Here is a 25566-nt window from a genome sequence, read left to right as displayed (position 1 = left end):
ATCACATCTGAATCCAACATGCTTTGGGAAGCAGGAAGGATTCAGAGTGACTCCAAAGCAATTATAATGTCACTGTCTGACATTATAAGATTGAGAGTTTGATGCATACCCGGTGCTGAGACCTGAATGAGAAAGATGCACAAACCTGCATGTCGGGCTGGGAGGAAGAATAGAGACGAGCTTACCTGGATCTTTCTGCTCTCCCAGCTTGTCTAGAATGTTGAAGGAGATGTCTAGGTACTCTCTCTGGATGGCACTGACAGCGATCTTCCTCTGTTTCCTCTGCCTGGGAACAATCTGGATCTTGAATTCAGATTCCTCAGCTCCCTCCTCTTCTGCCTTCCTCTCAGGATTCTGCTCTGTGTCCGACTCGGCACTGGTGTCGGGCTTCTCACTTTCTGTTGGGTTCTCGGTATCCTCGGGGACTTTGAGAAGGACGGTTTTCGTCCCTGAACTTGGCATCAGCTCACCGGGCTTCTCCTCCCCGATGCTGGGCTCGGGGTTGTCGTCCAGGGACACCTCAGGGAGAGCATAGGACTTCTGAAGGAGGTCTCGCTTTTGTTTGAGCGTGAGTGGGCTGCCACAGGAAAGGTCCTGTGGCTCCTCCGGCTTCGAAAGTTCTTCAGAGTCCGTGGCACCTGCTGACTGGTTATTTCCTGAGTCCTTGGAAGAGAAGTCTTTGGAACAATCCTCCACACTTACTTGCACGAGCGGGGCTGTGCTGAGGCTGAGGACAGAGTGGGGGCTGGGGGCGGAAGGGGAGGAGGCAGCGTTTTGACCGGAGGCACCATCATTTCCCTGGTCCATGGTCTCCTCTTCCTCGTCGCTCTCTACAATGCGGAGAGGGGGAAGAGGCTCGAACACAAGAGAGTCGCTGTCGGACGTGGACAGCACCGAGCACTTTTCAGGTCCAGATGTTGAGTCAGAGGACAAATCTATCAGGTCTAAATCCTCTTTCGGAGCAGGTTTAAGAGGAGAATCTACTTTGACCTCAAACGTCTCCATGCAGTTTAACCTAACTTCGGGTATGACAGGCCTGCGAGTCTCTTGGAAGCTTTCCATTGCTGGGTTCTCGGGGCCTTCAGTGTCGTCAGGCCTCGTAGCCGAATTCTGCCTGGGGCGACCATGGTCATGCCTTTGCATGACATAAGCAGCATGGGCAGGAGGCTTATCTATGTCGCACCGGTCTATGCAGGACTTCCTCCGGTGCTCGTCTAATGTAAACAAGAGGGAGTCTGCATTCCCTATATCAAGAGATTTTTGTTTTAAAGAGCGCAGCTTTTTTTTCTGAATGCTTTCTTCTCTCACACAGTGTAGAATGCTGTCTTGTAATGCACCCGTTTCTCTATATTCGGCCAATTCTATTTCACCTGATTAAAACAGAAAGAGCTAGTACTATTTTACTTGGAGATGCCACCACTCTTTTCCCCTCATACTTGGGCATACAACTGGCATAAATCATAATCACAATCCCAGCTCCAACAGGAGGTAAAACTGACTTTCTGGCCAAGTTTTGTAGTTTCATTCTAATTGCAAAAACCAGAAAACTCTGGAATGAGAGAACCCGAAATGGCAGTTTAAGATCTTATTTCCAAAATAAGACTTCAGGATAATTCCTCAGCTCTATTCATTTGTGCACAGGAGAGGGGATCGCTTTTGGGCTGAGGCAGATCTGGGAAACTGTATTCAATTCGTGTGGAAGAGAAGCAAACATTTTGCAACAAATCAAATCAAGCAATGGCCCTCTAAGACGATCATGACGTTAATGATGTATCTGTCAAGTCACGTATATATATAAGTGTGGATATATATATACTGTTTGTGCATACATATATATAAAATCAACGGTATTAAAATGTGTAGTAACATAATAAAATTAAGATTTCACCCCAAACAAACGGTAGAGTACAACATTTCTGCATAAAATTACTAAGAGGAAAAAATTCATACTTCTCTGAACATTCATCTCAACCGGCTGATATTTCACCATTTTGCTGCCGCCTATCCTTTTCAATCTTGCAAAAAAAGTTTGAGACTCTTTATTGCAGGGTCCAGTAGGTGTATCATGAATATCAGATTCATCAAAAACACTATCTTCTTCTAATTGGGGAGAGAAAGTCAAAATTACACTTGGGAGGTTACTCTCTCTTAGGCTGTGTCTACACAAGCATTTCAATGAAAGCATGAGGGAACAAGTCTGGGCTAATCGCTACACCAGCTCAAGTTCTGGCCATTGGTATTTCATTCAGATGTCAAATTATCCAAATGTTGATTGAGCAACCTGTTACAAGGTTGCCTCTCGTTTTCCATGTGACAACTGGCAGCATTTTCAAGAGAGGCATGTCAATATTCCAATAGGGCCTTCATGGGGAAATTTTTCCACTGCTCTTAAAATCAGATAACACACACACATTTTGAGAATCTCTGACACTCCTTGAACATGCCTGCTTTGAGTGAATTTCAGACTAATTTGGCAAAAGAAAATTGAACAAAATGAGTAGATCTCGCCCTTTCCAAAAATATATAAGCCTTCCTGGGATGTGAGAACTGGCATAGACACAGCCTAACAGTACATGCACCTTATACTTTGTGAATGCAAAATACTGTACTCTACACTTGGTAATGAAACACACAACACACAGAAAAGCTTAGAAAAGCCACTGGTCATTTCAAAAGCTCCACAAATGATTATGGACTGAAAAAGTAAACAAAGGAAAAAGAAAACAAAAAATAACATTCCCCCATATTAAAGTCAGACCCTTCTCTGTGGAGTTTGCCACATGTAACTATTATGCATCCTAGAGACTCTTTGACGATACTGAGGCTCTGTAGACAAATCTGTCACTTAGAGTGCCTAGCAAAATTATTTCTGTGTACTCTTTTATCTCTATTTGGCCACTTTTAAACCAAAGGTAAAGTCATAAATACATTAATGAGGAAAGGGTTGCTATGTTGCAACCCATAGAGTTCACTTAATAATATTTCTTCTTTCATCCTTTGGAAAGGCCAAAATTTGGTACAAAGTAGAATTAAAAAAGCTACAAAAATGCACTTCATACCACAATAAATGGAATTCAAGATGAATATCATGAAGCCATAGTATTTGGCCTATTTTATATCTATCTATATGATAAAATGAGGCTCAGGTGTGTGTGATTATGACTAAGATTTCTTGAGTATTCAGGGAGTTGTATAAGAAGAGAGCCAAATTTTAAGGACTAATCCTGTCCTCAAACACAAGACTCTACAACTAAGTAAAATTTGAAGCAGCAGATGATAGATAAAATAATCATACTAATCTTTAGTCAAATAAAAAAAATGAGTGTTAATGATCAAAATGATACAAAACTCCTGGTGAACTTCTGCAAAGATGACAAAGCCTATCAAGTTCCCATGTTCCTGGGAAGATGCAACACTATAATCTGTTTTATTTCTTTATATCCTTTAAAAAATATATTCCCTTTTGAAAAATACAGTTTTTCAAGGAAGTGGTTGTGTGACTTCCATTACATGATTTTGAAATAATTCTCAAATGTCCTAAATGAGAGATGGAAGGACTTGGAGATGGCTCCTCCCCTTCAGAGAGGCTTTTCTGAGATTGGTCCAAACACTGAGCCTGGATTGAGGACAGCTATACTTTGATGCACTCTATCCAATTTTCCAGAAACTGGGACCTAAGCTGGTAGACAAGATATTCTTCAGGAAAGTTCTGAATTGCACCAGAACTTAAAGAACTTCATTCTCACAGTTCTGTCTGTGGCCAACCTAGATTCTTGGATCTTTTAGCAATAAATGAACACTAGCTTCGATCCATCCTAGTGAGGTTATTTCTAGAGCAGTCCTACCAAGTCAGAATCTACTAAACCACAAAGGGTCATGGGGTGCTTGGCTTTCTCCCAGGATTAGATTAGATGATGCCACCTTTTATAAGAGTCTAGACACCTTGTGACTTATACTAAAGACAGTTCTCACCCGAAAAAATCCTGGTTGGGATTTTACTCTATCTAAAGTTTCATTTGACTGCCTCCTTTGCAGAAAAGCTATCAATATAAAAGGTGTTGATACTAGAAATAATTTAAACCTATGCAGAAAAAAATTTCATTATTGTTGCCTTAAACCATTTTCTTATTAAACAAGGAGGATAGGAAGAAACATTTCAGCAAATTTAAATTCCATTCAAATCTGTGAGCACAAAGTTCAGAAGCAAACTAGAGACAAGATCATGGCTCCACCGAGTACCAAGATTTACTTCACGGCCCAAAACAAGATGCTTCCAACACATAGGGCAAGGCTTACAAAGGCTCCTTAACCAAACAGCAATTTTTTTTTTTTTACAAAACATTTCTCATGAAATGGGCTTCAGAAGCATATCAACTATTTCTCTTGAATGCTCATTTAAAAAATTAAAGCAGAGACATACATGAGAAAGTTGGAATATTAATGAAGTAGTAGGTGATTTTTTTGATTTCAGAATGATATCTGCGGGTGCTCCACTATCTCCTAATAAAAACATTATCCAGAAATGTACTACATATACAAGCTAAGTTTGGGATAGAATTGAGATATGTAAAGTACCTTTTTCTTTTTCGCTGTATCTGCTTATGTTACTGTTGTCACTGTACAAAGGTCCTGCCGTGGCATGTGGCTTGCAGCTATGATACTGTGCATTGAGTGTATTGACTGTGATGTGAATCAGATGCAGCAGGACCTTGCTGATATCACAGTCTCGATATGGATACTGCTCAATAAAATGGAGGGAGAAAAATATAAATGGTTATTTTGAAGGGTAAGTTTTTCCACATGATCTTGCTAGATACTTTTCTTAGTACTTCTTGGAGTTAAAAAGAAATATACAGAAAAGCAAAACCAGAAATTTTTATCAGGGCCTTATTTTGACAAGGGACTGTATTCCCTTACTCTTGCACCAAACCACAGACGGCAAGGCATGCCAGTTCACAGTTACAATTTCTCTCAAGAAAATTATCTGGCATAAACGCTTGGTGTATGAATACAATTTTAAATATTTTCCTTGCTTTCTGACAGAATGATTTACACATAGATAAAATAAGAGATGCTGAGTGTGGATTGTGGATCACAATCTCTTACACCTCATCATTTTTGTTTGTTTCAAACACTTGTAGCACGTACATTGACATGGTCTCTACTGCTGTTTGCATTCCAATGATCCTTTACTTCTCAACGCTAATTGTACACATCATGGTTTGTCCCCTGGAGGTCAAATTTCTATCCTACAAAATTCTCCATTTAGATCCCTTAAGTGTTCTCCTCTCTAAGAGAATAAAGTTCACCCTACAAAAGACTGACCATAGCAACTTACCTTGTAAAGGATGACAAGCAAGGCCTTCAACCACATCTGCCGGATATGAGGTTTTAGGGACCAGAGAGAACAACGAGGAGGCTGCTGGAAATAATGGCGCAGTTGAGGACAAGAGCAGTATTTGAGCACCTGAACCACCAGAGGGAGAAGGTGTTTTCCTAAGTTAATGTTATAGTCCATTACCTGAAACAGGAAAAATATTAAGAATTGAAGAAAAACTATAGAGAACACCCAGAAGCCAAAAGGAAAATCTGAACCATCAAACAACAGGCAAAATACTGAAAAGGCACCTCACAGAATGTTAACATAATGGCCAGTTACCACAAAGGTAGAAATTTAAAAAAAACTTATAAATTAAAATAATTTCAATCCACTTAACTACTTACTTCATGTATCTACTGCATTAGCTACTGAAAATAAAACTTTATCTATTCAAGTGTCCTTTGAAGCTATTAACTAGAATTATATTAGAATCAATGAAAACACCTACCATTGGTAAACACTGTGGGAAATGGGCATTCTTAGATGCCACTGGCAAGAGGATTACTCAACACATACTGCTAATTTCAGGAAAGCAATTTAGCAATATCTACTCAGAAGGAAGGAAAAGTACATAGCCTGCCTTTAAATGTATATATCCTAAGGAAAAAGTCAGACAACTATTCCAAAATGGATACATAAAGATATCTAGCCTTATAGTCACCCCGGATCAAAAATAACCTCCCCGTTCAAAATAACCTCCATGTTCAACAATACGAGATGAGTTAAGTGAAAGAGTATTTGTATGACAATAGAATACTATGTAGCCATTCACTGGGATATGATGCAAATTTATTTACATGATATCAACTTCATAATCAATTTTAGGCTTAAAAAAAGGTTACATATATTTATCAATACATATAATATGATCCCCTTACTGTAGAAAATCTGTGCATACACATATACATGTATATATGTAAATATGAAAGTAATAAATTTGTAGCCAGCAATATGCACCAAAATGTTAGTTACTTATTTTGTCATGGGTTTCGTGGAGATTTGTATTTAATATTTTACTTTATTAAACAAATATGCATAATTTAAATATAGAAAGAGCAAAGTGAGGGAAGAAAGGAGGAAGACAGCGTTCAGTATCTGAAATGGTGCATCCTCTCTTCACACATCACAAACAACTGAGTATTAGTGGTGATCCATCTAGTCACCAGCATTGACAAAAGACAACTATGTACATATTGCTCCTACTTTACTTATCTGTGTTCATTATATTATAATCTATCTGAGCAAATTTATAACAGTTACTATTATAGCTCTTATCATGAAACAGGCACTGATTAAATGCTCTGCAATATGTTATCTCTAATCTTTCAAAACAAAAACTGTAACCCATGGGCAAAGAAGCAGAGGATGCCTAAGGCCACAACAGATAATAACAGTGGCAGAGTTGAAATTCATATCAATTTCTCTCCAGCCTCAAGTTCTACACCCTTTGCAGACTGCTGCAGCCATTCTGGAGAGTGAGATTTGTAGCACTGGTCAAGTTAGGTATACAGAAAAAATAATCCATTAATTCTGCTCTTGCATACATATGTCAAAGGAATTCCGTGGTGGATTAGGTGCATGTGCAAAATATTCATTGCCGAGCTGTCTGGAGTGGTAAGTAGTTGGGAGCAAGCAATATGGGTGTTCATCCCTGGGAGAATGGATAGTTAAAGCATGGCAAATGTACACCATAGTATAAAATACAGCCATTAGGAGTAGCAGACAAACCTAGAAAAAGCCAATGATGATAATGTAACACAAAATAAGTTGTATGATTAACTCAACTCTCCATTTGAAGCCAAAAAGGATAAAAGATTTTTTTTAAAAAACCATACACAACAATTCTACACTCCCCTGTTGTTTAGTGGATAGAGTTTCAGTTCAGGATAAGGAAAAAATTCTGGAGATGGACAGTGGTTCCAGTTACATAATAATGTGACTCTAGTTAATGCCACTGGAAAAAAAAATGTCACTGAATTATATACTTTAAAATGGTTAAAATGGTAAATTTCATGTGTAAGGTATACTCTACTCTCACTGCCCCCCCTAAAAACAATTCCTGTTAGTCTTATTCATCTTATACTCCCTTCCACATACCCCTGCCTAATAAAGTAACTTGCACAAACCTCTACACAGAACCAATGTTGGCTAAATGGAATTTAATAATTTGTTTCTACTAAAACCCTAATGGTATGACTCCTGAAAGCTTACACTTACTTGGGCAATTCCAGCAATAAATGCATTAAAGCAAGTTGACAGGCGCATTTTTTGTGGTGCAATCATGAAGCAACCTTCCTGTTGGTCATAGCCGAGTAAGACATACAGGTGCCGCTTGACTGTGTTGAAGGCCTTCGCACTGCTGATGTCTGATTCGGCACTGCTCTCGTCCTTCGCCATGAACTTCATGAGCACTGTAATCAGCTGGTGAACTGTCTGGTGGTCAATCCCAGCATCTTCTGGGAGCAAGTCCTTGATGGTGTTGTCATTCTCAGGAGATTGTTGTCCTGTCAGTACAACAAAGGCCATCAGTGGGTGGCTCCCTCACAATAAAGTTAAGTTCACACTAAAATCTCACCTATGGATACAGCATCCTTCCTTCTGCTTCCACTGAATATTTAAAGGTTGTGTTCTGGACAAACTTAAAGGCAAAATATGTTCTACTAAGCAAAGTCCAGGGATGGAAGTTATTGTGTTCAACAACAACCAAGCAATTTGGGGGTAATAAGGGAATAGAAATAGAAATAAGGCACTATATATAGCAAGGTTCTCTTCAAATGGCAAGAAAAATATCTAAATAAACTTTGTATTTAGTGATTTTTAAAATATCTTGGCAAAGTTTTATCCTCAGTGATAAAGAGAAGTTTCTCCTCCAGCTTTGTAAAATAAGTACATAAAAATAACCACAAAAATAATATTCTGAAATCCACTGAGAACAAAAGCATCCACTGAGCTATTTTGCTTAAATTATTATCTCAATTCAGTTATGTTCATAAATCAGCTGGTGGGGGGGAAAAGTTTTCTTTTCCAAATCCTGAGATATTAGCAGTGGGTACTCTCTGAAGAATATAGTCAAAATTATAAATAGCAAATTATAAGCCCTGCTGGATGAAATGAGAAACACATAAGGGAGGGGTCAGACAGGAAGAAAGAAGCATGAGCTTTTAAAAACAGAAAAACACCACATGAAGGTGAGCTGAAAGTTTACATGAAAAGAAAAAAATACCTTAGCACTGGACTCACTCTTAACAAATAATTGTATCTGAGAATCTCCCTGACTTTGACTTTCTCTCTGTTATTGGTCAAAGTCAGAAATTATACCCTATCTCCACTTGTTTTTCTCACTCTCCTGATCTGGTTTAGTTGAGGACTTTTGGTGAAGGAAGAATGAGATTTGCTCTTCTCTATGCTTGGGGACTTATTCAAAATACGCTTTGCATTCTTATCCCTTCTTTGACAAACAACATCAGAATTTCTAGACTGAAAATAAGGTTTTTGCTGGGAAGCTTAGGTGACACCCACCACAGTTCTCATCTCCTACCCTGCAAGGAAAATTTCTGCTAAACGACAGGCTTTGGTTATGAACCATCCTAAACCAAACCATGTTTATATCATATATCATATAATATCATATAATTATGGCAAAAAGACACAAAAAGGAAATAGGTGGTAATTTATATCCATTAACTCCTCAACTAATTTAGCAAAATCTCAATCTTTCAGGACACAGCCAAGGGAAGTAGGATAGAAGAAATGCTTCTGGAGACTGTGGGAATTAACTGTCTCAAGGTCAAACACTTTTCTCTGGAGCAGTGGCATGAAGGTAATGTTAAAAAAATGAAGGTAATGTAAATTCAGAATTTACTAGTCTAGAACTACATGTGAGGTAACAAGCTTGGTTGTCTAGTTTTCCCTCAGGTGCTCAGAATAATGTCCATCTGGCTCAAAAGTGATCTACTGAGAAGGGACCATTGATAGTGGGTGAAAAGCAACAAAATCAATTAAATCTAAGAGCCTCCCATTTAGAGGAAACCATCTGATAAACTTCAATATGACCCTAGGACATTAACATTTTCTGTCTCCTAGGGTCTGTGTATGAAAAGTAAATGTGGGTGATGTATGTTAGGGAAGCTTTTATCCAAAATCATTCAAATAAATCTTAAGGACTTGTTTATTACAGCGTTCTACAGGCATCAATGACAGTGATCAGTAAATTGTTAATACCCTCATTCCATGAGGCACACATCAGCCACCAGGATAAAAAGTCAATTTTTGTGGAACACCCTATTTCATTCACCAAAAGGCCAGAAGTGTGAAGCATTGCTATGTACTATAATTAAATGTTTGGAATAAAAGATCAGACCAAATGCACTACTAATGTAAATCCCCCTAAAATAAAATAGAAAAAGTTTAGAGAACTATCTTTCCAGCACTGAGAAATATTTAATCTTGATTTCTTTCTCCTACAGAATATTTACTTTACAACTAGAAGGAGTTATTGCTTTGGGCGAGCTTGGGCCAAGAATGTGACAAGTGTGAGAATGCAGGCTCCCTGCAGGATTCAATGTTATTACAGCAGCAAGGATGGCTATTAGAATATAGCTTCACTCCTCCATTTGTTTCAGTTCTGGGGGGGTAAGGTTTAAGAGACCCTGTAGCACTGCCTGGCTCAGTCCCCTCCAAGTTCAGACTGGCTAGACTCCAAAGTCTCTGTTAAAAATGGAGCTATGGAGCTGTAGGGGAAGGAGCTACCCCTTTGTTTTATAGCCCTGAGAATCCAGGGAGCTCCCACACAAGGCCCAACACTAAGACACTGGCTCCTTATTTGATTCTATCCTAGCTCTGGTCTAGAAAATAAGTCATTAGACTTCATCTCTAAATATTAATATTTCAAAATTCTTTTTCTCGTTGCAAGTAGACATTCATTTAAAAAGTGTGCAGCCTGAGGCCCCTGAGGGGGCTCAGTCAATTAAGCTTCTGACTCTTGATTTTGATTCAGGTCATGATCTCAAGGTCCTAAGATTGAGTCCTGCAGCAGGCTCTGCACTAAGCATGGAGCCTACTTGAGATTCTCTCTCCCTCTCTTTCTTTCTGCTGCACCCCTCCTCAAAAAAAAAAAAAATAGTAAATTAAGATAAAATGTGCAACCTAACTTTTCCCATCAAATCATATTTTCCTAACGATTAAGTACCAACTTCATAAGTGTCCTATTTTCATTTGAAGTACGTCTTTGCTGATCTTCCGTGTTTTAGCTTTAAGTTTGCTGCTCTTTGCTTTCTCTGAACAGGCAATAATGAATGATCTTTAACAAACCATTAAATGTAGTGAAGAAAAAAAAAAGAACTAGTGGATAAAGCCTTTTGCATTAAGTGAAAAAAATCTTCATTCCAAAAATATACTCATCTAATTGAGGGCTTTGCAAGTCTATGCCTTATCTATTATCTTTCTTTAAAATAGCATAAGTTTGTCACTGGTATACTCTTCATAAAGGAAAGTTTCCTTAATCAACTAAGAAAAAATTAGCTTAGAAAAGCCAGAATTTTCTTTATTCATAAAGACAGTATTACTGCTTTAGTTATCTACAAAGGGTATGAAATTTCCATTTTAAAACTTAATGCCTACGGTATTGTCTCTAAGATAGGACATTTAAAACATTTTTGAATTCTAGTCTATGAAATTCCTATATGTAACCATAGATATTTAACTTGTTAAAATTTTTGATTTTATCATTTCTCTAAAGAAAAATGTAAGCATTTTTAGAATCATGAAGCAGTTATTCCTACTGTAACTTTATCATGGACCAGGTCCATCACAATCTGTCTACAAAGTGGCACAACTGATTGAAGCTCCAAAGTGTAATATGATTTTATTTCTTTGATGATTTGAAACCAGGCAGGATCAGGATCTGCTTTTCCAGACTTATCTCTTATTATTCCACCCCAAATGCTCAACGTTCTTACAAGCTGGGCTACTCATAGATCTCAGAACAATAGCCAACACTTTTCCACCTTTGTGTCTTTGCTTAGGGTGATCTATTCTCCCCGCACCCACACCCCTAGCCAATCTCAACCTGTGAATTCGGTCCTCAGAAGCCATTCTTACTACACATTCCCACCCTCCTCTCAGGAATTGGGTGTGATCTCTAAATTCTATAAATCACCAAAGACAAGAAAAGAGGGAGGATGAGAGAGAGAAGAACAGAGGAAAATTGCCTTTACCATTTCCTAACATGTGGCAAATTGCGAGGCAGAACTCTCAATTTACTCATTTACCAATTTCCCCAAGGAGACCAAAGGCTCCTTGAAGGTGACTTGCCATGTTTTATTCATTTTTATATCCCTCACAGAATATGGGGCAGTGTCTGACATATATACTAGGTGCTTATTAAGTGTCTAAGTACACTGGATTCAAATAAACATCTCAGATAAATATTACTTCTATATATGAGAAAAACTGATGAAGTCCCCAAACAGCAAGGAAATGGGGAATATTCATCTGTGTAAGCCGACTCACACCAAGCCCTCTGTTAAACCAACAAATGCAAATTAGGTAGAGGGAGGAAACACCACTTCCATGAGCTTACTCTGCATTTGTTGCAGAGAAACCAATGAACAAGCACCATAAATGAATTTGCATTATGTTGCTAGCTCTAATTACACCACCTCACTGATCTCCCTAACCCATTAATCCAATTTAAAGCTCCACTCACAGCAGTTCTGTTGTGTGCACACACAGTAGAAGGGCTGCAAAGCTGTGGCCAGTGACTAACTCCATATTGTCCCATGCTCCTCATCCTTGCCTTTGCCTCTTCCTATCCCACAAACATTCCTTTACATCCTCCACCAGTCAAGGCCTGGCTGGAAAACCACCTCTCTACAAGACTGTCCCCGTTGCCCCCAGCTCTCTTCCCACTGTGCCTGATGTGAACCATCCCATAGCACTGTCACATTCACACAAGATGAGTTTACTCATGTTCACGCTTTATCTGCCTTCCTTGACTATATCAAGTTGAGAATATAGAGATTTCCAAGGTATTTTTGCATTCTTTATATTTCCTAGTATCAAAGGTGCCCAATAAATATCTGTTCAATAGAAATTGCCATTTCCCAAACTATTATTTCAAACAAGGGCATTCCTATTAAAATTATTATTAAACACTATATCTGAAACTGATGATGTACTACATGTTGGCTAATTGAATTTAATTTAAAAAAATAACTGTTCTGAGTTATTGAATCTTCATGATCAATAGGTATTTTGTAAGTTACTGAAGATGTGAGTTGTTGATCACCTCTAGAAAGAAAGAGAGAGCCCAAAGAGAAGTAATTTGGAGTTTTATGCTGGGACACTAACAGGAGCAGGGTGGAGGCAGGGGGTGGGCAGGAAGGGGGCAGGAGAGGCCCATATGAGAAAGGCCCATACAAATTCAGACCAAGAGACCTTCTCAAGATTTCTCTTCAAGCTGGAACTGAGAGTATCCATGTTGTTTTAGGGAGTAGGACACTTCTAGACCAATCTGTAGGTCCTAAATGGGAAGGTCTCTTGGTGTGGACGCTCATGATCTTTAAGCACACTGTAGCAGACATGACTGCCCACATTAGCTCTAAAACCAGACTGGTGTCTTCATGTGCCACAGGACAGGAACGCCCTAATACCAAGGCATCAAGAGGTAATTATAGTGGAAAGAAAGCAAATCAAGTCTTCTAGACCCAAGCTTTAGTCAGCAGCTAGTCAGTTATATATGATCTCAAGTTATCTTAGTAGAATTAATTAATCCCTCAGGACCTCAGTTTTCCTGTCCATATGTAAAACAAAAAAAATCATAATAATACTCTACATATATCCAGAGTCATTGTGAAATCAGAATTAGATTATTTGTATTAAAAACACTCTTAAGAGATAAAGAGGTACTACACATACATCAAGTGTTGTTATTATCATTACTATATACCTACCATTATTTATTCATTTCAGGGGCTGAGGAACAAGATATAATTGAATTCCCTGTGACCACATGGAGTGGATACCAGTCTTTCAGTGTTGTGCTATGAAAACCTATCAAAACTGTTATATTATACTAAATTAATATTCAACACAGACTATTGTTATTAATAACCAATAACCTATTGATTAGGTATAATCAATAACCTATTGATTATTAATCAATAATTATTATTCTGAATCACCAAAGATAATTCCTCGTTTTCACAGAATCAGTGGAAATACACCTTATAAGTAACTATAATACCAACTTCAGATTAGCAGGTGAAACTGTATATTTCACCAATCAGGATTAAAGAAAAGTACTGAGCTCTTATTGGCATTTACCATGCATGCCTTGCATGAGAAATCAAGATGCTTGGGCTTGAGACCCAGATCTACCACCAACAACTTTGTCAAACATGTTTCTTGTTAGGAACTTCAGTTTCCTCTTCTGTAAAATGATAACGTTAACATATCTCTAATATTCCAGCTGTAATTTCCTATGAATCTCATTCACATGAGCAAAGGTCTTTGATTTTACTCATGCAAATCATAAAGGAATGCAGCTCTTCACTAGCCTTGTGGAATATATCTTTAGATAAGTGTGCTTCTGATGCAAAATTTCTTGTAGGTAATATGTAAAAGCTACGATCAGAAAGCCAGTAGTTGTAAGTCCAATGCCAAAAAAGCTCAGCCTAAACAGCTGTTAAAATGAACTCCTGCTGTGTAACTAGAGGGAACAGGCTTTATTCCAGGCCCAACCAATAAGAGGTCCTGTCCAGAGAAGACTTAAACCAAATAAAAATATGTTTGGTGAGTATCGGGTTCTTCAGCTTCCACGTAATTACTATCTTAAACCATCCTCTATGATCTCATGATTATCCTGACATGTCTTTGTTCCCAAGTTAAAAAATTTACTGTCTAGTAAATAACATTACAAAAATAAGAAACTAGTTTGAAATGGCCTTAGAAGCTAAGCCAGTTGTTTCCAAATCTAAGCAAGGTTTTATTAGAGCGGTGGTGTGTAAATTATCTTTCTAGAAGCTTTAGCTTTATATTTTAATATAAATAACGCTGTTATCTGCCCCATTTCCATCTGGTCACATTTGGTGGGACAATTAAGAGGCCCAAAGGCTTTTTTTTTTTTTAACTTCAGGAAACATATGAATACATTTTCCCACAGAGATGTGAGAGGGCTCTTTTGGATTGTGAAAATGGGTAATAATAATAATTAAAGGCTTTAATTGAATAATTAATTCAACTAAGCCTTAAAACAGAAAGATGGGGTAAAATAAAGATAATTTATGAAATTGCTTACGATGCATCTCCAAATGATCTCACTGAAGGGGAACTACATGGATTCTGCGTTGTGGCAGAGCTCAGGATCAGAAGACCTTACTTTTACTCTCTTTTTTTTAATCCCAGTACATTTGAAGCCCGATTGATACAGAAAACAAGGTAGGGAGATCAGGCCAGGGATTTGCTAATCCTTCTTTGTCAACAATTTTAAAGGAGAAAATACACTCTGGCCAACACCTGCTGTCAGCATTCATCATCTTTGGGGCTCTCTCTTCCCATCACCCTCATCCCTAATTGCCTCTCTTTCTGGCATCAGGTTTATAACATTTAGCATACTTGATCCTAAAGGCCTCCTTCTCAGGCCATTCTGAAAAGTTTACCTTAAAACTATTTTTAGATGAAAAACCGAATGTTCTTTCTATAGCATGACATGCAGGTGGTAGTTACCAAGTTTGTTTTTGACAAATGAGCAGCTATTCAGACCCTTCACAATCTTCCCAGTGCACTGTGGCACCATTTGCATAGATAACATTCAGCCTGTAATAGTCTTGCCAGTATCCCTTCGATCCTTAAGATCCTTCATGATAAACTACAATCTTTCATGGGATATCGAATGGTAGTTACACTGTACCAAGTCAAACATGATCCTTGGGTTCTCCAAACAATCAAAATCCTCCTTTCTCTGAGAGACAGAAATGCATGTAGAGTTGCAAAGAATCAAGAATGGCTACAGGGATGAGTGAATGATGGTGGCTCAAATATATAGCCTTTTAAAATGTCAATGAAATGTATGTTTTTCCTATAGCGGATATATATGAATACAATATTTGTATGTACAAATACACATACAAATATAAGTACTATGTATAGTTCTGGTCATACTGGCTCTCTGGGGAAAAGTGCATATTCAGTTAACGTAATACCTCTTACTGGACCAAAAGTTAATGGGATCAAAAGACATCTGCCCATGTTAAGATAGAAAGAACTGCTATGTCAGGGGCTCAAATGCTTGAGCATCTGGGGTAAGACCCTTCAAGTTTGCAAATTCTAAATATAGCACTCTGGTCCAGTTAGAGACACTGCATTCTTTACCTTGTCCACCTGGGATAGACACTTGCATACAGCCCTTCCACGTCAGAAGTACCCACCTGGTGTCTGTTCAGGTGTCCCACCGAGAGCTGGAGCAGACTGCTCATGCCTGGTCAACCTCATAGCTTAAAAATCAACAACAACTCTATTTAAATAAGCATTAAAAACAACTTGAGCCTAGAAAATACACTCAGTGCTAACTCACTGGATAGTAGGGGCATGTTTTAAGTTTAGTTTTCCTATTTGTAATTAACATCTCACAAAAGATGTTTGCATCACAAAAGCTTTGTGTTTTTCTGTGAATCTCAGGAACACCTTTCAGTGTTACTTAAATTCTTAGTCTTCAAAATTGTTATGTGAATCAATTAACAAGAAAAGAACAGGAAGTTAACCTTATATCCCAAAGTGGCTGGTTAAGTTATAAAAGAACTGGGAAATTCATAGAAATTATAATTTATTTAATCTAGATATTGGCTTCGAGGATCTGATTCGGTCTTCCCTGGGGCATAGGACTACCACAGGTTATTCTTAAATGGCCACCTACTATAATCTCTGCTCCCTGATAAACTGAGTTATTGATTGCTGAAGGGCTTTCACTGACTTCTTCCAAAGTTCACAATACCACATTTTTATAGCTTGTCATAAAATAGAGAAAAATGTAATAAAAAAAATCAAATCATATTTGCGATTAAAAATGATTATGTTATATAAGGTTGTCTTCTAATACAATGCCAATGAGAAAAGCAAACCTTTCCACTTCTGACAGGATAAGAAATATGTTTTATGGTTTTGTGTAATGAATTTCATAGAAGTTATTTAAAAATTAAATCACTTGATAAAGTTTACAAGTTAGTAACATATTTAAATATACTCATTCACTAATATGGTTATTTAGTTATGAATTTTTATTTGTCACTCATGAGCCACTGCTAATCATTAGAGTTCATTTAGTCATCTGGTAATTTAGGGAAATTTTTGTTTTCTTTCAAAGCACAATATAAAGAAAGACCTTTAGAAAACAAGTATACATGGTCTTTTTTTTTTTTTAAGCTGCCGATGAAGCTTTTTTTTATTTATAAATTATCTGGTGGAGCTGCACAGAAATTCAACTTCTTCTCAGCTGGTTTTTCCTTTTCAAAAGCAACCATTATTTTTGGTTTGTCTGGGAGCTTGTTTGGCTGTCTCCATCATATATGAAAAGCAAATCCACTCCAAATTTCCACTCTACCTCCTCAGCTGCCATGGGTCTGACCTGTCCCAAATCTTTTTCAGGAAGCTCTTAGGTTACAAGGCTGGTAGTACCTACACTTATGTCCTAGGACTCAGGAGCAGATGCTGCTTCTATGTTTCTGGCCAGGTCAGTGGATATGCTGCCTTCTGCATTTCAAAACAATCTACTGCTGGACCAGGGCTTTGCTTCACCCACAAACTGGTAAAAGCCCCCCAGGACACTGACATTCTTGGGGGTGACCCTCTAGGGAATCTGAAGCCCAAACCTATTAAAGGAGCTTAGTTTGCTAAACATGCTACTCTCTATGAACACTCAACAAGACAAGTCAGCCTCAGAAAGACATTAAACAGATTTAAAGGAAGGATGGAAGAAGATACTCAACGAATTTTGGAGGTCAAGGTCTCAGGAAGAGAGAGTGCCCTCTTGGATTCCACAGGCCCCTTCACGCTGTCTCTCAGAGAACGCACACTCTTCTGACGGTTCCTCGCAAAACGAGCCCTCTTGATCTTCCACAGTGCTGCATCACTGAGGTTAGCGACATTAGTCCTTACAGCAGTGATAGCTTTGCAAAAGGAATTAGATGTTATTTTCTTTAATGGGTCATGCAGCACAACTAGTTTAAAACAATCCCTCTTTGTGTATTTTCAAGATTAACCTCTTTCATGGACACATGAATCATTCATCTCTCTTTATAGTGAATCTTACATAAAAAGTCATCACTATTACCTATCATGACCATTGTCTATGATTTTTCCACTTAGACCATAAGATTACATTGTCTAATTTTTATTATCATTAGATAGTTGAGTGGACAATTCTTCCCATCTATTTAGAGCTGTAGGTAACCAACTTATTAATAAGCATGCAAAAGTGAATTTACAAGGTGCAAATTTATCTCACAAAATTGCTCACAAACACTGTAAACATGACAACTGAGTTAAATTTAAGAAATATACAGTCAAAAATGGTTATCAGAGGTCCTCAAGGAAATGAGCAGAGTTTCACTTTTGCAATGCCAGAAACTAGTTCATCTATTATGGATTACTACAGTTACTCAATAAATACTTGAAAAACTGAGTTCATGAAGTCAAGGCATCCTCCAGAATGGGAAATTAAGCTACATACATAGTATGGTCTGCCTAGCGAGCAGATAGAAGAGGAACTGTGACTGTTTAAACCAAGTTCTTTATTTTGCTTACTTGTAGGAAAAGGAAATTCTTTGTTACAATCCAAATGTAGCTGAGCTTCCAAAGAAAGTGTCTCAAATCTGTTGACAAAGAACTCCCAGCTCAAGGCAGGAATATCTTGCTTAAGAAAATGCAAGAGTAAAAGCTTGCTCAGTATTGTGGGTCGATCTTTAACCACAGTATCAAACTGGAAATCAAGACAGAGACACAGGCCCTGGGGTGGGTGCGGGGGGGAAGAAAGGTTAAGTCAGATGTAAACGTCTAAGTTATTTCAAAGGAATTAAATACACTATGCAAAGTCAGTGAAACAAGGCAACCACCACAATTCACACATATCATGTAGAATAATCCAAATGAAATCTTTTATTACAAGTTTGGTAGAAATAAAGTGCAGAAGAGGAACTTATTCTAATTATAGAATATCTCTTGACTCTTAGTTCAGGAATCTAAACTAAATGTATGTTACTGGTTTTCAAATGCATTCATTAATAACCACTTAATCCAAATGCTCTCAAACTCATGTTTCTTTTTTCAATGTCTATAGTTTCTATTAAAAGAAGCATGCTTCCAAAGCTACATTTTAGAATATACAATACAGTTTTCTAATTCCTCTTCAATGCTAAATGCCATGGTTCTAAAAGAAAGTAAACTCATTTTGTCTTCTTGGAATGTTAGTGATACACAGTCTCAAAAAATCAAGTTTGATTGGATTGAGCATCCATTTTTCCAGTATATGAGCCTGCTTACCATTCTCATTTTTTTTCTAACTGAATGAAATTTAAAATCCATAATTCATCCAGGAAATTCTATTAATTCATGCCATTCTCACCTATTGAGTGCTTTCTACATTACAGGTCCTGGGCAGGGGTGGGACACACAACTACCTAATCTTAAGACCAACAGAGAAGGAGTATACAGAAGATAAGTGGGAATTTTTATAAGAGGGAGTGTGGGTCCACAGTCAGCATAACCACCTAATTTCTCAGATCCTGCACTTTCTTCTCGGTCTCTTTTACAGGAAGAGAGCTTATACTGGATTGGAAGCAGTGTATAGACACAGATACAGTTAAGAACATGGACATTATTATAACTCAGAACCTGAGTTTGCTCTGCCACATACTAGCCACGTGACTTTGAAAAAGTTACCTACCTCTTCCAACCTTCAGCTTCTCCATCTGTAAAATGGGAACCCACAAGATTATTGTGGGAATTAAATGAGACAATGGATAATGAGAAACTTAATACACTATCCTGGAAAGACAATACCTATTTGGCCAATTTTAGCTCTTGCCATTATTATTAGCTTTAATTACAATGATATAGTAATAAACAAGATGCCATTGTGGGAAGGCAGGAGACTAGAACGTTGGAAGTCCTAGTCTTGGTTCTTCCACTAATTCACTTTGTGTCCTTTGAAGGCTCACATTATCTCGAGATCTGGTTTCTTCAATTATAAAATAAAGGCACCAAATAAAATAAATATACGACTCTCTCCAGGTCTCATATTTCACGCTCCTTTGACTTTCCTTTTGGTAGGCATATTTGCCTTCTCAGGTCTTGCTTTGATTTATACTATAATTCATTGTGGAGATGATTTCTCTTAGTATCTAGGTTCTAATGACAAGAGCTCCCAGCCCAGGAGCTAGCTAAATAGTAGAAGATAAATCAGCCTAGTTAAAAAATCTGCCACACAAAAAAAGTTATAGAAGTATTGTATCTGTCAAAAGTGGTATCACTATATGGACAAAGACTGAAAAGAGCAGTGAGAAATAAAAACAAGAGATCTGTTAATAAGGTGTGGATCTGGGATGTTTTTCTCCATTTAAAAATTCCCACTGTTCTTGCTGTCATCATCATTAGTACTGTATGTGTTTAGTAGAGCAGAGCACCATCCACAGAGCAGATAACACACATCTGAGGGACATCACCTGCAATGCTGGCCTCTTTATGGTGTCAAGCAGGAGACCGGCCCTGGTAGCCACTGCTGGGTTGACATCTTCCACAGCTGTGAGAAAGCAGCAGAAGGCATGTGCCAAGGAATACTTCAGCAGGTGGTTTTTGGTCACTGAGTGAATGTCCAAAAATCTACAAATCACAGCCACTTTTTCCACTGCAATGTAAAAGGCAGAGGACAAAAAAAATTGACACTTATTTAGACAAGAACTTAACCCACAGAGAAAAAGTTATCGCTAGGGCTCCCCACACCCTGTTTTGAAAAACCAAAAGGAAATTCTAATGCCACCTTCTTGAATGTCCCATTTCATCTGTTCAACAGAAAATGTTTCTACTTACTGCAGTACTTTTCTGCTGGGCAGCCTTGATTTAGCTGTGACTTGTCTTTTTTTTTTTTTTTTAATGGTCCTCCTCATTACTTAATTCAAACTACATTTCAAAGTATTCAAAATGCCTCCATGCTCATGTCTTTGTCCATTCCAGGGCCCTTCTGTGGACCACACAGGAAGACAGGAGGTACCCACTAGGCTGACTTTGGATTCTGGACCCCTTGCTACATTCTTAGTGTATGATGATGTGAAATGATAAACAGACTTCCTAGGGCTATAGCAGTCACATGTTTGTTTGTTTGTTTGTTTTTAAGATTTTATTTATTCATGAGAGACAGAGGCGGGGAGGGAGGGAGGGAGAAACACAGGCGAGGGAGAAGCAGGCTCCATGCAGGGAGCCCGACGCAGGACTCGATCCTAGGCCTCCAGGATCACACTCTGGACTTAAGGCTGTACTAAACTGCTGAGCCACCAGGGCTGCCCTTATACACAATATATGCATGCTTACTTAATAGATTTCTTTTTTTTTAATTAAGTATTTTTTTAAGATTTTATTTGAGAGACGATAAGGTGGGGGGAGAGGGAACAAGCAGAGGGAAGGGAGGAGGGAGAAGCAGACTCCACTGAGCAAGGAGACAATGCAGGAGTCAATCCCAGGACTCGGAAGCATGACCTGAGCCAAAGGCAGATGCTTAGCCAACTGAACCACCCAGATGCCCCTAATTAAGTTTCTTATTTTAATTCCAGTATAGTTAACACTCAATGTTATATTAGATTCAGGTGTATAATACAGCGATTCAACAATTCCATACATTACTCAGTGCTCATCATGCTAGGTGCGCTCATTAATCCCCATCCCCTATTTCCCCATCCCCTACCCAACTCTGTAAGGCAGTCAGAGATGGATTTCCAATCATTCTGCAAATCTGTTAAGTGATTCCAGGTACTCTTAAAACATGGCTTTATAAAACGTTAAAGTAGCTAGGGAAGTAATCTAGTGCCATGAAAACAAAACATTTTAGTACTTTACTTAAGCTATTCCAGTAGCCTGGAATATTCTTTCTGTTTCTCTCTGCTTATTGATGTTCTTACCATCCTTAAAGAACCTGCTGGTAAAATTCTATCTGTTCTGTGAAGTCTACTCTGACCTAGAGTGGCCTTTTGGTCCCATGAGCTCCTGAAAAAATACTATTTGTTTACAACCTGTTTGTTCACATAAGGCATTTGTATGTTCATATGTAGCTACAGGACATGTTTTATTTTTTGTGCTCTTGAATTATATCTTTAGTTTCTTAACCTCCTCCATGTTTATATTTGGTTTCATCAATTAAATACTTCTTTTTATTGGTTCCATAGTGCCTAGTACATGTAATATTTATTCAGTAAATTTGCCAGTTCCCTTATTTAAAAAAAATACATTTTTCTAGATATATACATATATATATATTTAAAATATATACTTAAAAAGATGTACACACACACACACATATAAAACTAAGAAACTATCCCAGTTACTTGGAGGATGGAAGTAAATAGAAAAATGAATTGTTAAGGACTCAGTGTTTGTGTTTCTTCTCCTCCTGCCACCAAAATCCTTATGTTGAAGCACTAACCCCCAAATGTGATGGCATTCAGAGGTGGGGTCTTTGGGAGATAATTAGGTTTAAATGATCTCATGAAGGTAAGACCCCCCGTGCTGGACTTTGTATTCTTTTAAGAAGAGGATGGGAATCTGAGCTCTCTAACTTTCTCTCTGCTATGTGGGGACACAGAGAAGAGAGTAACCATATGTTCCTGGCACCATGATCTTGGACTTCCCAGCCTCCAGAACTGTGTGAAATAAATGTCTGTTGTTTGAGCCCCCCATTTTATGGCACTCTGTTACAACCTGAGCAACCTATGAATCACTCCCAAGTCTTGGTGTAAAAGTTGACTAAAGAAATAAGACAGGTATGGCTATAACTGAAATGTAATATAAAAAGCTATAGATACTACTAATGGGGTATAAATAAAATGCTAGGGAGACCAAGGGACAAAGAAATCACTTTCCACCGGGGGAACTGAAAAGGTGGAACTCACTGGTGGCATGTGAAGGTAGATCCAATGGAGGTGGCATTTGAATGGACCTTGAAGAGAAGAGGATGTCAGACAGAGAGTAGAGTGGCCAAGAAAAAGGTGAGGGAAGCAGGAAGCAATGGAGAAGTTGCAACAGGGTGTCAGAAAGAGCAGGAAATGAGGCTATAAACACAGACCAGAAGATGTTTTGATTGTCCGTGTAAGTACTTTATTTTGAACTTTATTCATTCCATAGGTTTTTTTGAATAGAAAAACAGCATAATCAGAGCTGTGATTCAGAATAATATAATTATTAAATTGGAATGAAAGAGCATAAATATTTATTTGCTTTACTTGTATTTAAATACCTGTAAAATGTTGCCAATACCAGGTGTCCCCAAGGCTAGGAAATGTTATTACTCTAATTCTCTACAACAGCTGATGTTATCATATAAATCAGCCCCAGGGATTCTCAGGGCATCAAAAAGTAAGAACTCTTTGAGGGGGCCAGATATTATGGAATGCATAATAGTTAACTCACCTAATGGAACTTCCATTTCTTTGCCAAATTTTGGAGACATGGAAATACACAGAGCCATTTTGATAAGGTACACCATGGCATGCGGGCCCTGTTTGCTGCTCCCAAGAATGGGAATACTAGCAGATTGGGGTGACAGTGAAGGCAGCAGATGTGAGGCTAAGAGAACACGTCCAGGTTCCTTCCTCACCATGTTCCTCTGAGAACTTGCAATTCTAAGCACCAGGAAATTATACCCATCACTGGCCCAGATTTGATCCCTGATGCTTCAGTGGAAAAGGTATAACAGCAGAGATTCTCAAACTTGAACTCAATTATCTGGAGACCTTGTTAAAGACGTAGATTCCTGGCCTTACCCCCTAAGAATCTTTTTTTTTTTTTTTTAAAGATTTTCATTTATGTATTTGAGAGAGAGAAGCAGACCCCCCACAGAGCAGAGCCTGACTTGGGCTTGATTCCAGGACCTGAGATCAGGACCTGAGCTGAAGGCAGACATTTAATGGACTGAGCCACCCAGATTCTAATTCAGTAGGTCTAGAAATGGCGAGTGTTTAACAAACATTCCCAGTTACTTTGATGCAAGTCACCTATTGTATCATGTCATATTATATATTATATAGACTGCATAATATCATGTATTATGATGACTGTATAATTTCTCAATCAAGCCAGGATCATTTGAGAATAAATAAGCATACAATTAATAAATACAATTGGACAACAAGCATAAACTAGGACTATCCTAGGCAAACCTAAACAGGGTCATCCTACCTGAGGGTCACTCTGCAAAATACGAGTATAAAGGAAACTCAGTTAAAGTAGAACCACCAAAGGACACTAGCAAGGAAGGCAATACTCTTTAAAAAGAAAGGGAAGGGGCACCTGGGTGGCTCAATCTGTTGAGCGTCCAACTCTTGATTTTGGCTCAGGTCAGGATTTCAGGGTCATGAGATAGAACACCACATCAAGCTCCATACTCAATGCAGAGTGGGCTTGAGATTCTCTCTCTCCCACCTCCCCACTTGCATGTGTACTCTCCCTCTCTCTAAATAAATAAATAAGCAAACAAATAAAATTTTTTAAAAGTTCTAGAAAGAAAGAAGGAGAAAGGAGGGTCAACAAGAGATGTCATGACTGGACATCTGGTTTACCTTGTGACCCCCCAGAGAATTTTTAAGCTCATAACAGAGGTACCTGCTTCAAACCTCATCTTCCAGTCTTTGCTGTTGAAATTGCCATTTATGATTGTCCAGAAGATGTCAGCACCATGAGGAAGTGACAAAGCATGGAGAAGCAGAGGGACTGCCAATGAAGAAAGTTGGGAGAACTCAGATTTGACGACTCTCCACAGGCTGAGGAAGCGAGAAGCAAAGTGGTTACAGTTATGATAACCTTTCTAGAAAACAAACACAATTATCTCAGTTTAAGGGAAATGTTGCTAACAGGCAGCTGTGAGAGATGCTTTTGGTGAAATTACTCTCATCCACAAGACTATAGTCCTCTGACAAACCTTTCCTAAATCTCTGTTCTGTTCATTTTTTTAAAGAAATTACTCTTATGTAACAATGGTGCAAACACCATTTAATACTATATCTTAACATAAAAAATAAAAATTAGATATTAGATATTCAGGTATATAAATGAGCGATACAAAATTGATATTAGTTCTGTTAAGATGATGAGTGAAAAGTGATTTTTAAAAAAATTTTCTTACTGTGAACATCTGGAGAGCTTTGTTGGGTTTGCCTGACCAGCAGCCTTTTTCTCTTATTCTAGCAAAGAACAAGTCTATTTTTATTAAGAACAGCCTCTCCACCAACTGGCAAGGCTGTCAGTCAAGACCCCTTCCTATATCATAAGAGTGAACACAAAACCCAAGCTGATCAAAGTAGTTGAAGGAAGCAAACCATATGCAGCATTGCTAGAAAACTATCCCAGTAACAAAAAAGCCTGGGTTTCACCAGTCCCATATGGCTTTCCCAATTTTCTAGAGCAGCCTTGTTTGAAACCAGGAAAATAGCTTCCTTCCCCAGGTCCCTTCATTGCTCATCATAGCTTTTGTGTCAGGGTGGTACTTTGAGGAAAAAACTGGGATATGTACCCAAAGGCTGAGGCAGAGATCCCACAGCACTGGCAATCCACTTGGCCTGGATAAATGTCCTATAGAGGCTGTGTTTGTTTGTTTGTTTGTTTGTTTGTTTGTTTGTTTAGGGAGGCAACGGGTGGGACAGAGGGACACAGAGAGAGAATCTCAAGCAGACTCCATGCTCAGTTAAGAGCCTGATGTGGGGCTTGATCTCAGGATCCTGAGGATCATGACCTGAGCCAAAATCAAGAGTCAGACACTCAACCAAGTGAGCCACCCTGGTGTTCCCTGTAGAGGCTGCTTTAACAATAAAAGTTGGCCTATTTAGTATTCCCACTCCCACAGAATGAACAGAGCTTCTGCCTAACTCCCAACCCTACTCCTTTATGGCTTTTGCTTAGACTTACTCATCCATCTGTTCAGATCAGTCCTACTCTTC

The 25566-nt window shown here is 38.3% G+C and overlaps 1 protein-coding gene across 10 annotated transcripts in view; it reads right to left on the bottom strand.

The window, feature by feature from the left end:
- UNC79 (unc-79 homolog, NALCN channel complex subunit) overlaps positions 1–25566 on the bottom strand; it is a 239274-nt gene that overhangs the window by 80568 nt on the left and 133140 nt on the right. For 5 of the 10 annotated variants that reach the window (XM_025442760.3, XM_025442754.3, XM_035720124.2 and 2 more), the window contains 10 exons: positions 24236–24393; positions 20095–20276; positions 18179–18380; positions 17362–17541; positions 15808–15873; positions 7598–7884; positions 5339–5521; positions 4576–4738; positions 1951–2100; positions 186–1370 (listed from right to left, as the gene is read on the bottom strand). In XM_025442760.3, the coding sequence (XP_025298545.1) occupies positions 186–1370; positions 1951–2100; positions 4576–4738; positions 5339–5521; positions 7598–7884; positions 15808–15873; positions 17362–17541; positions 18179–18380; positions 20095–20276; positions 24236–24393 (2756 nt within the window). The remainder of the gene's footprint in view (positions 1–185; positions 1371–1950; positions 2101–4575; positions 4739–5338; positions 5522–7597; positions 7885–15807; positions 15874–17361; positions 17542–18178; positions 18381–20094; positions 20277–24235; positions 24394–25566) is intronic. The other 5 variants (XM_035720128.2, XM_035720131.2, XM_035720125.2 and 2 more) reach the window with 4 other exon arrangements.

The sequence above is a fragment of the Canis lupus genome, chromosome 8, assembly GCF_003254725.2.
Source record: "Canis lupus dingo isolate Sandy chromosome 8, ASM325472v2, whole genome shotgun sequence".
NCBI classification, from domain to species: Eukaryota; Metazoa; Chordata; class Mammalia; order Carnivora; family Canidae; genus Canis; species Canis lupus.
This window is presented reverse-complemented; position numbering and strand designations above follow the sequence as displayed.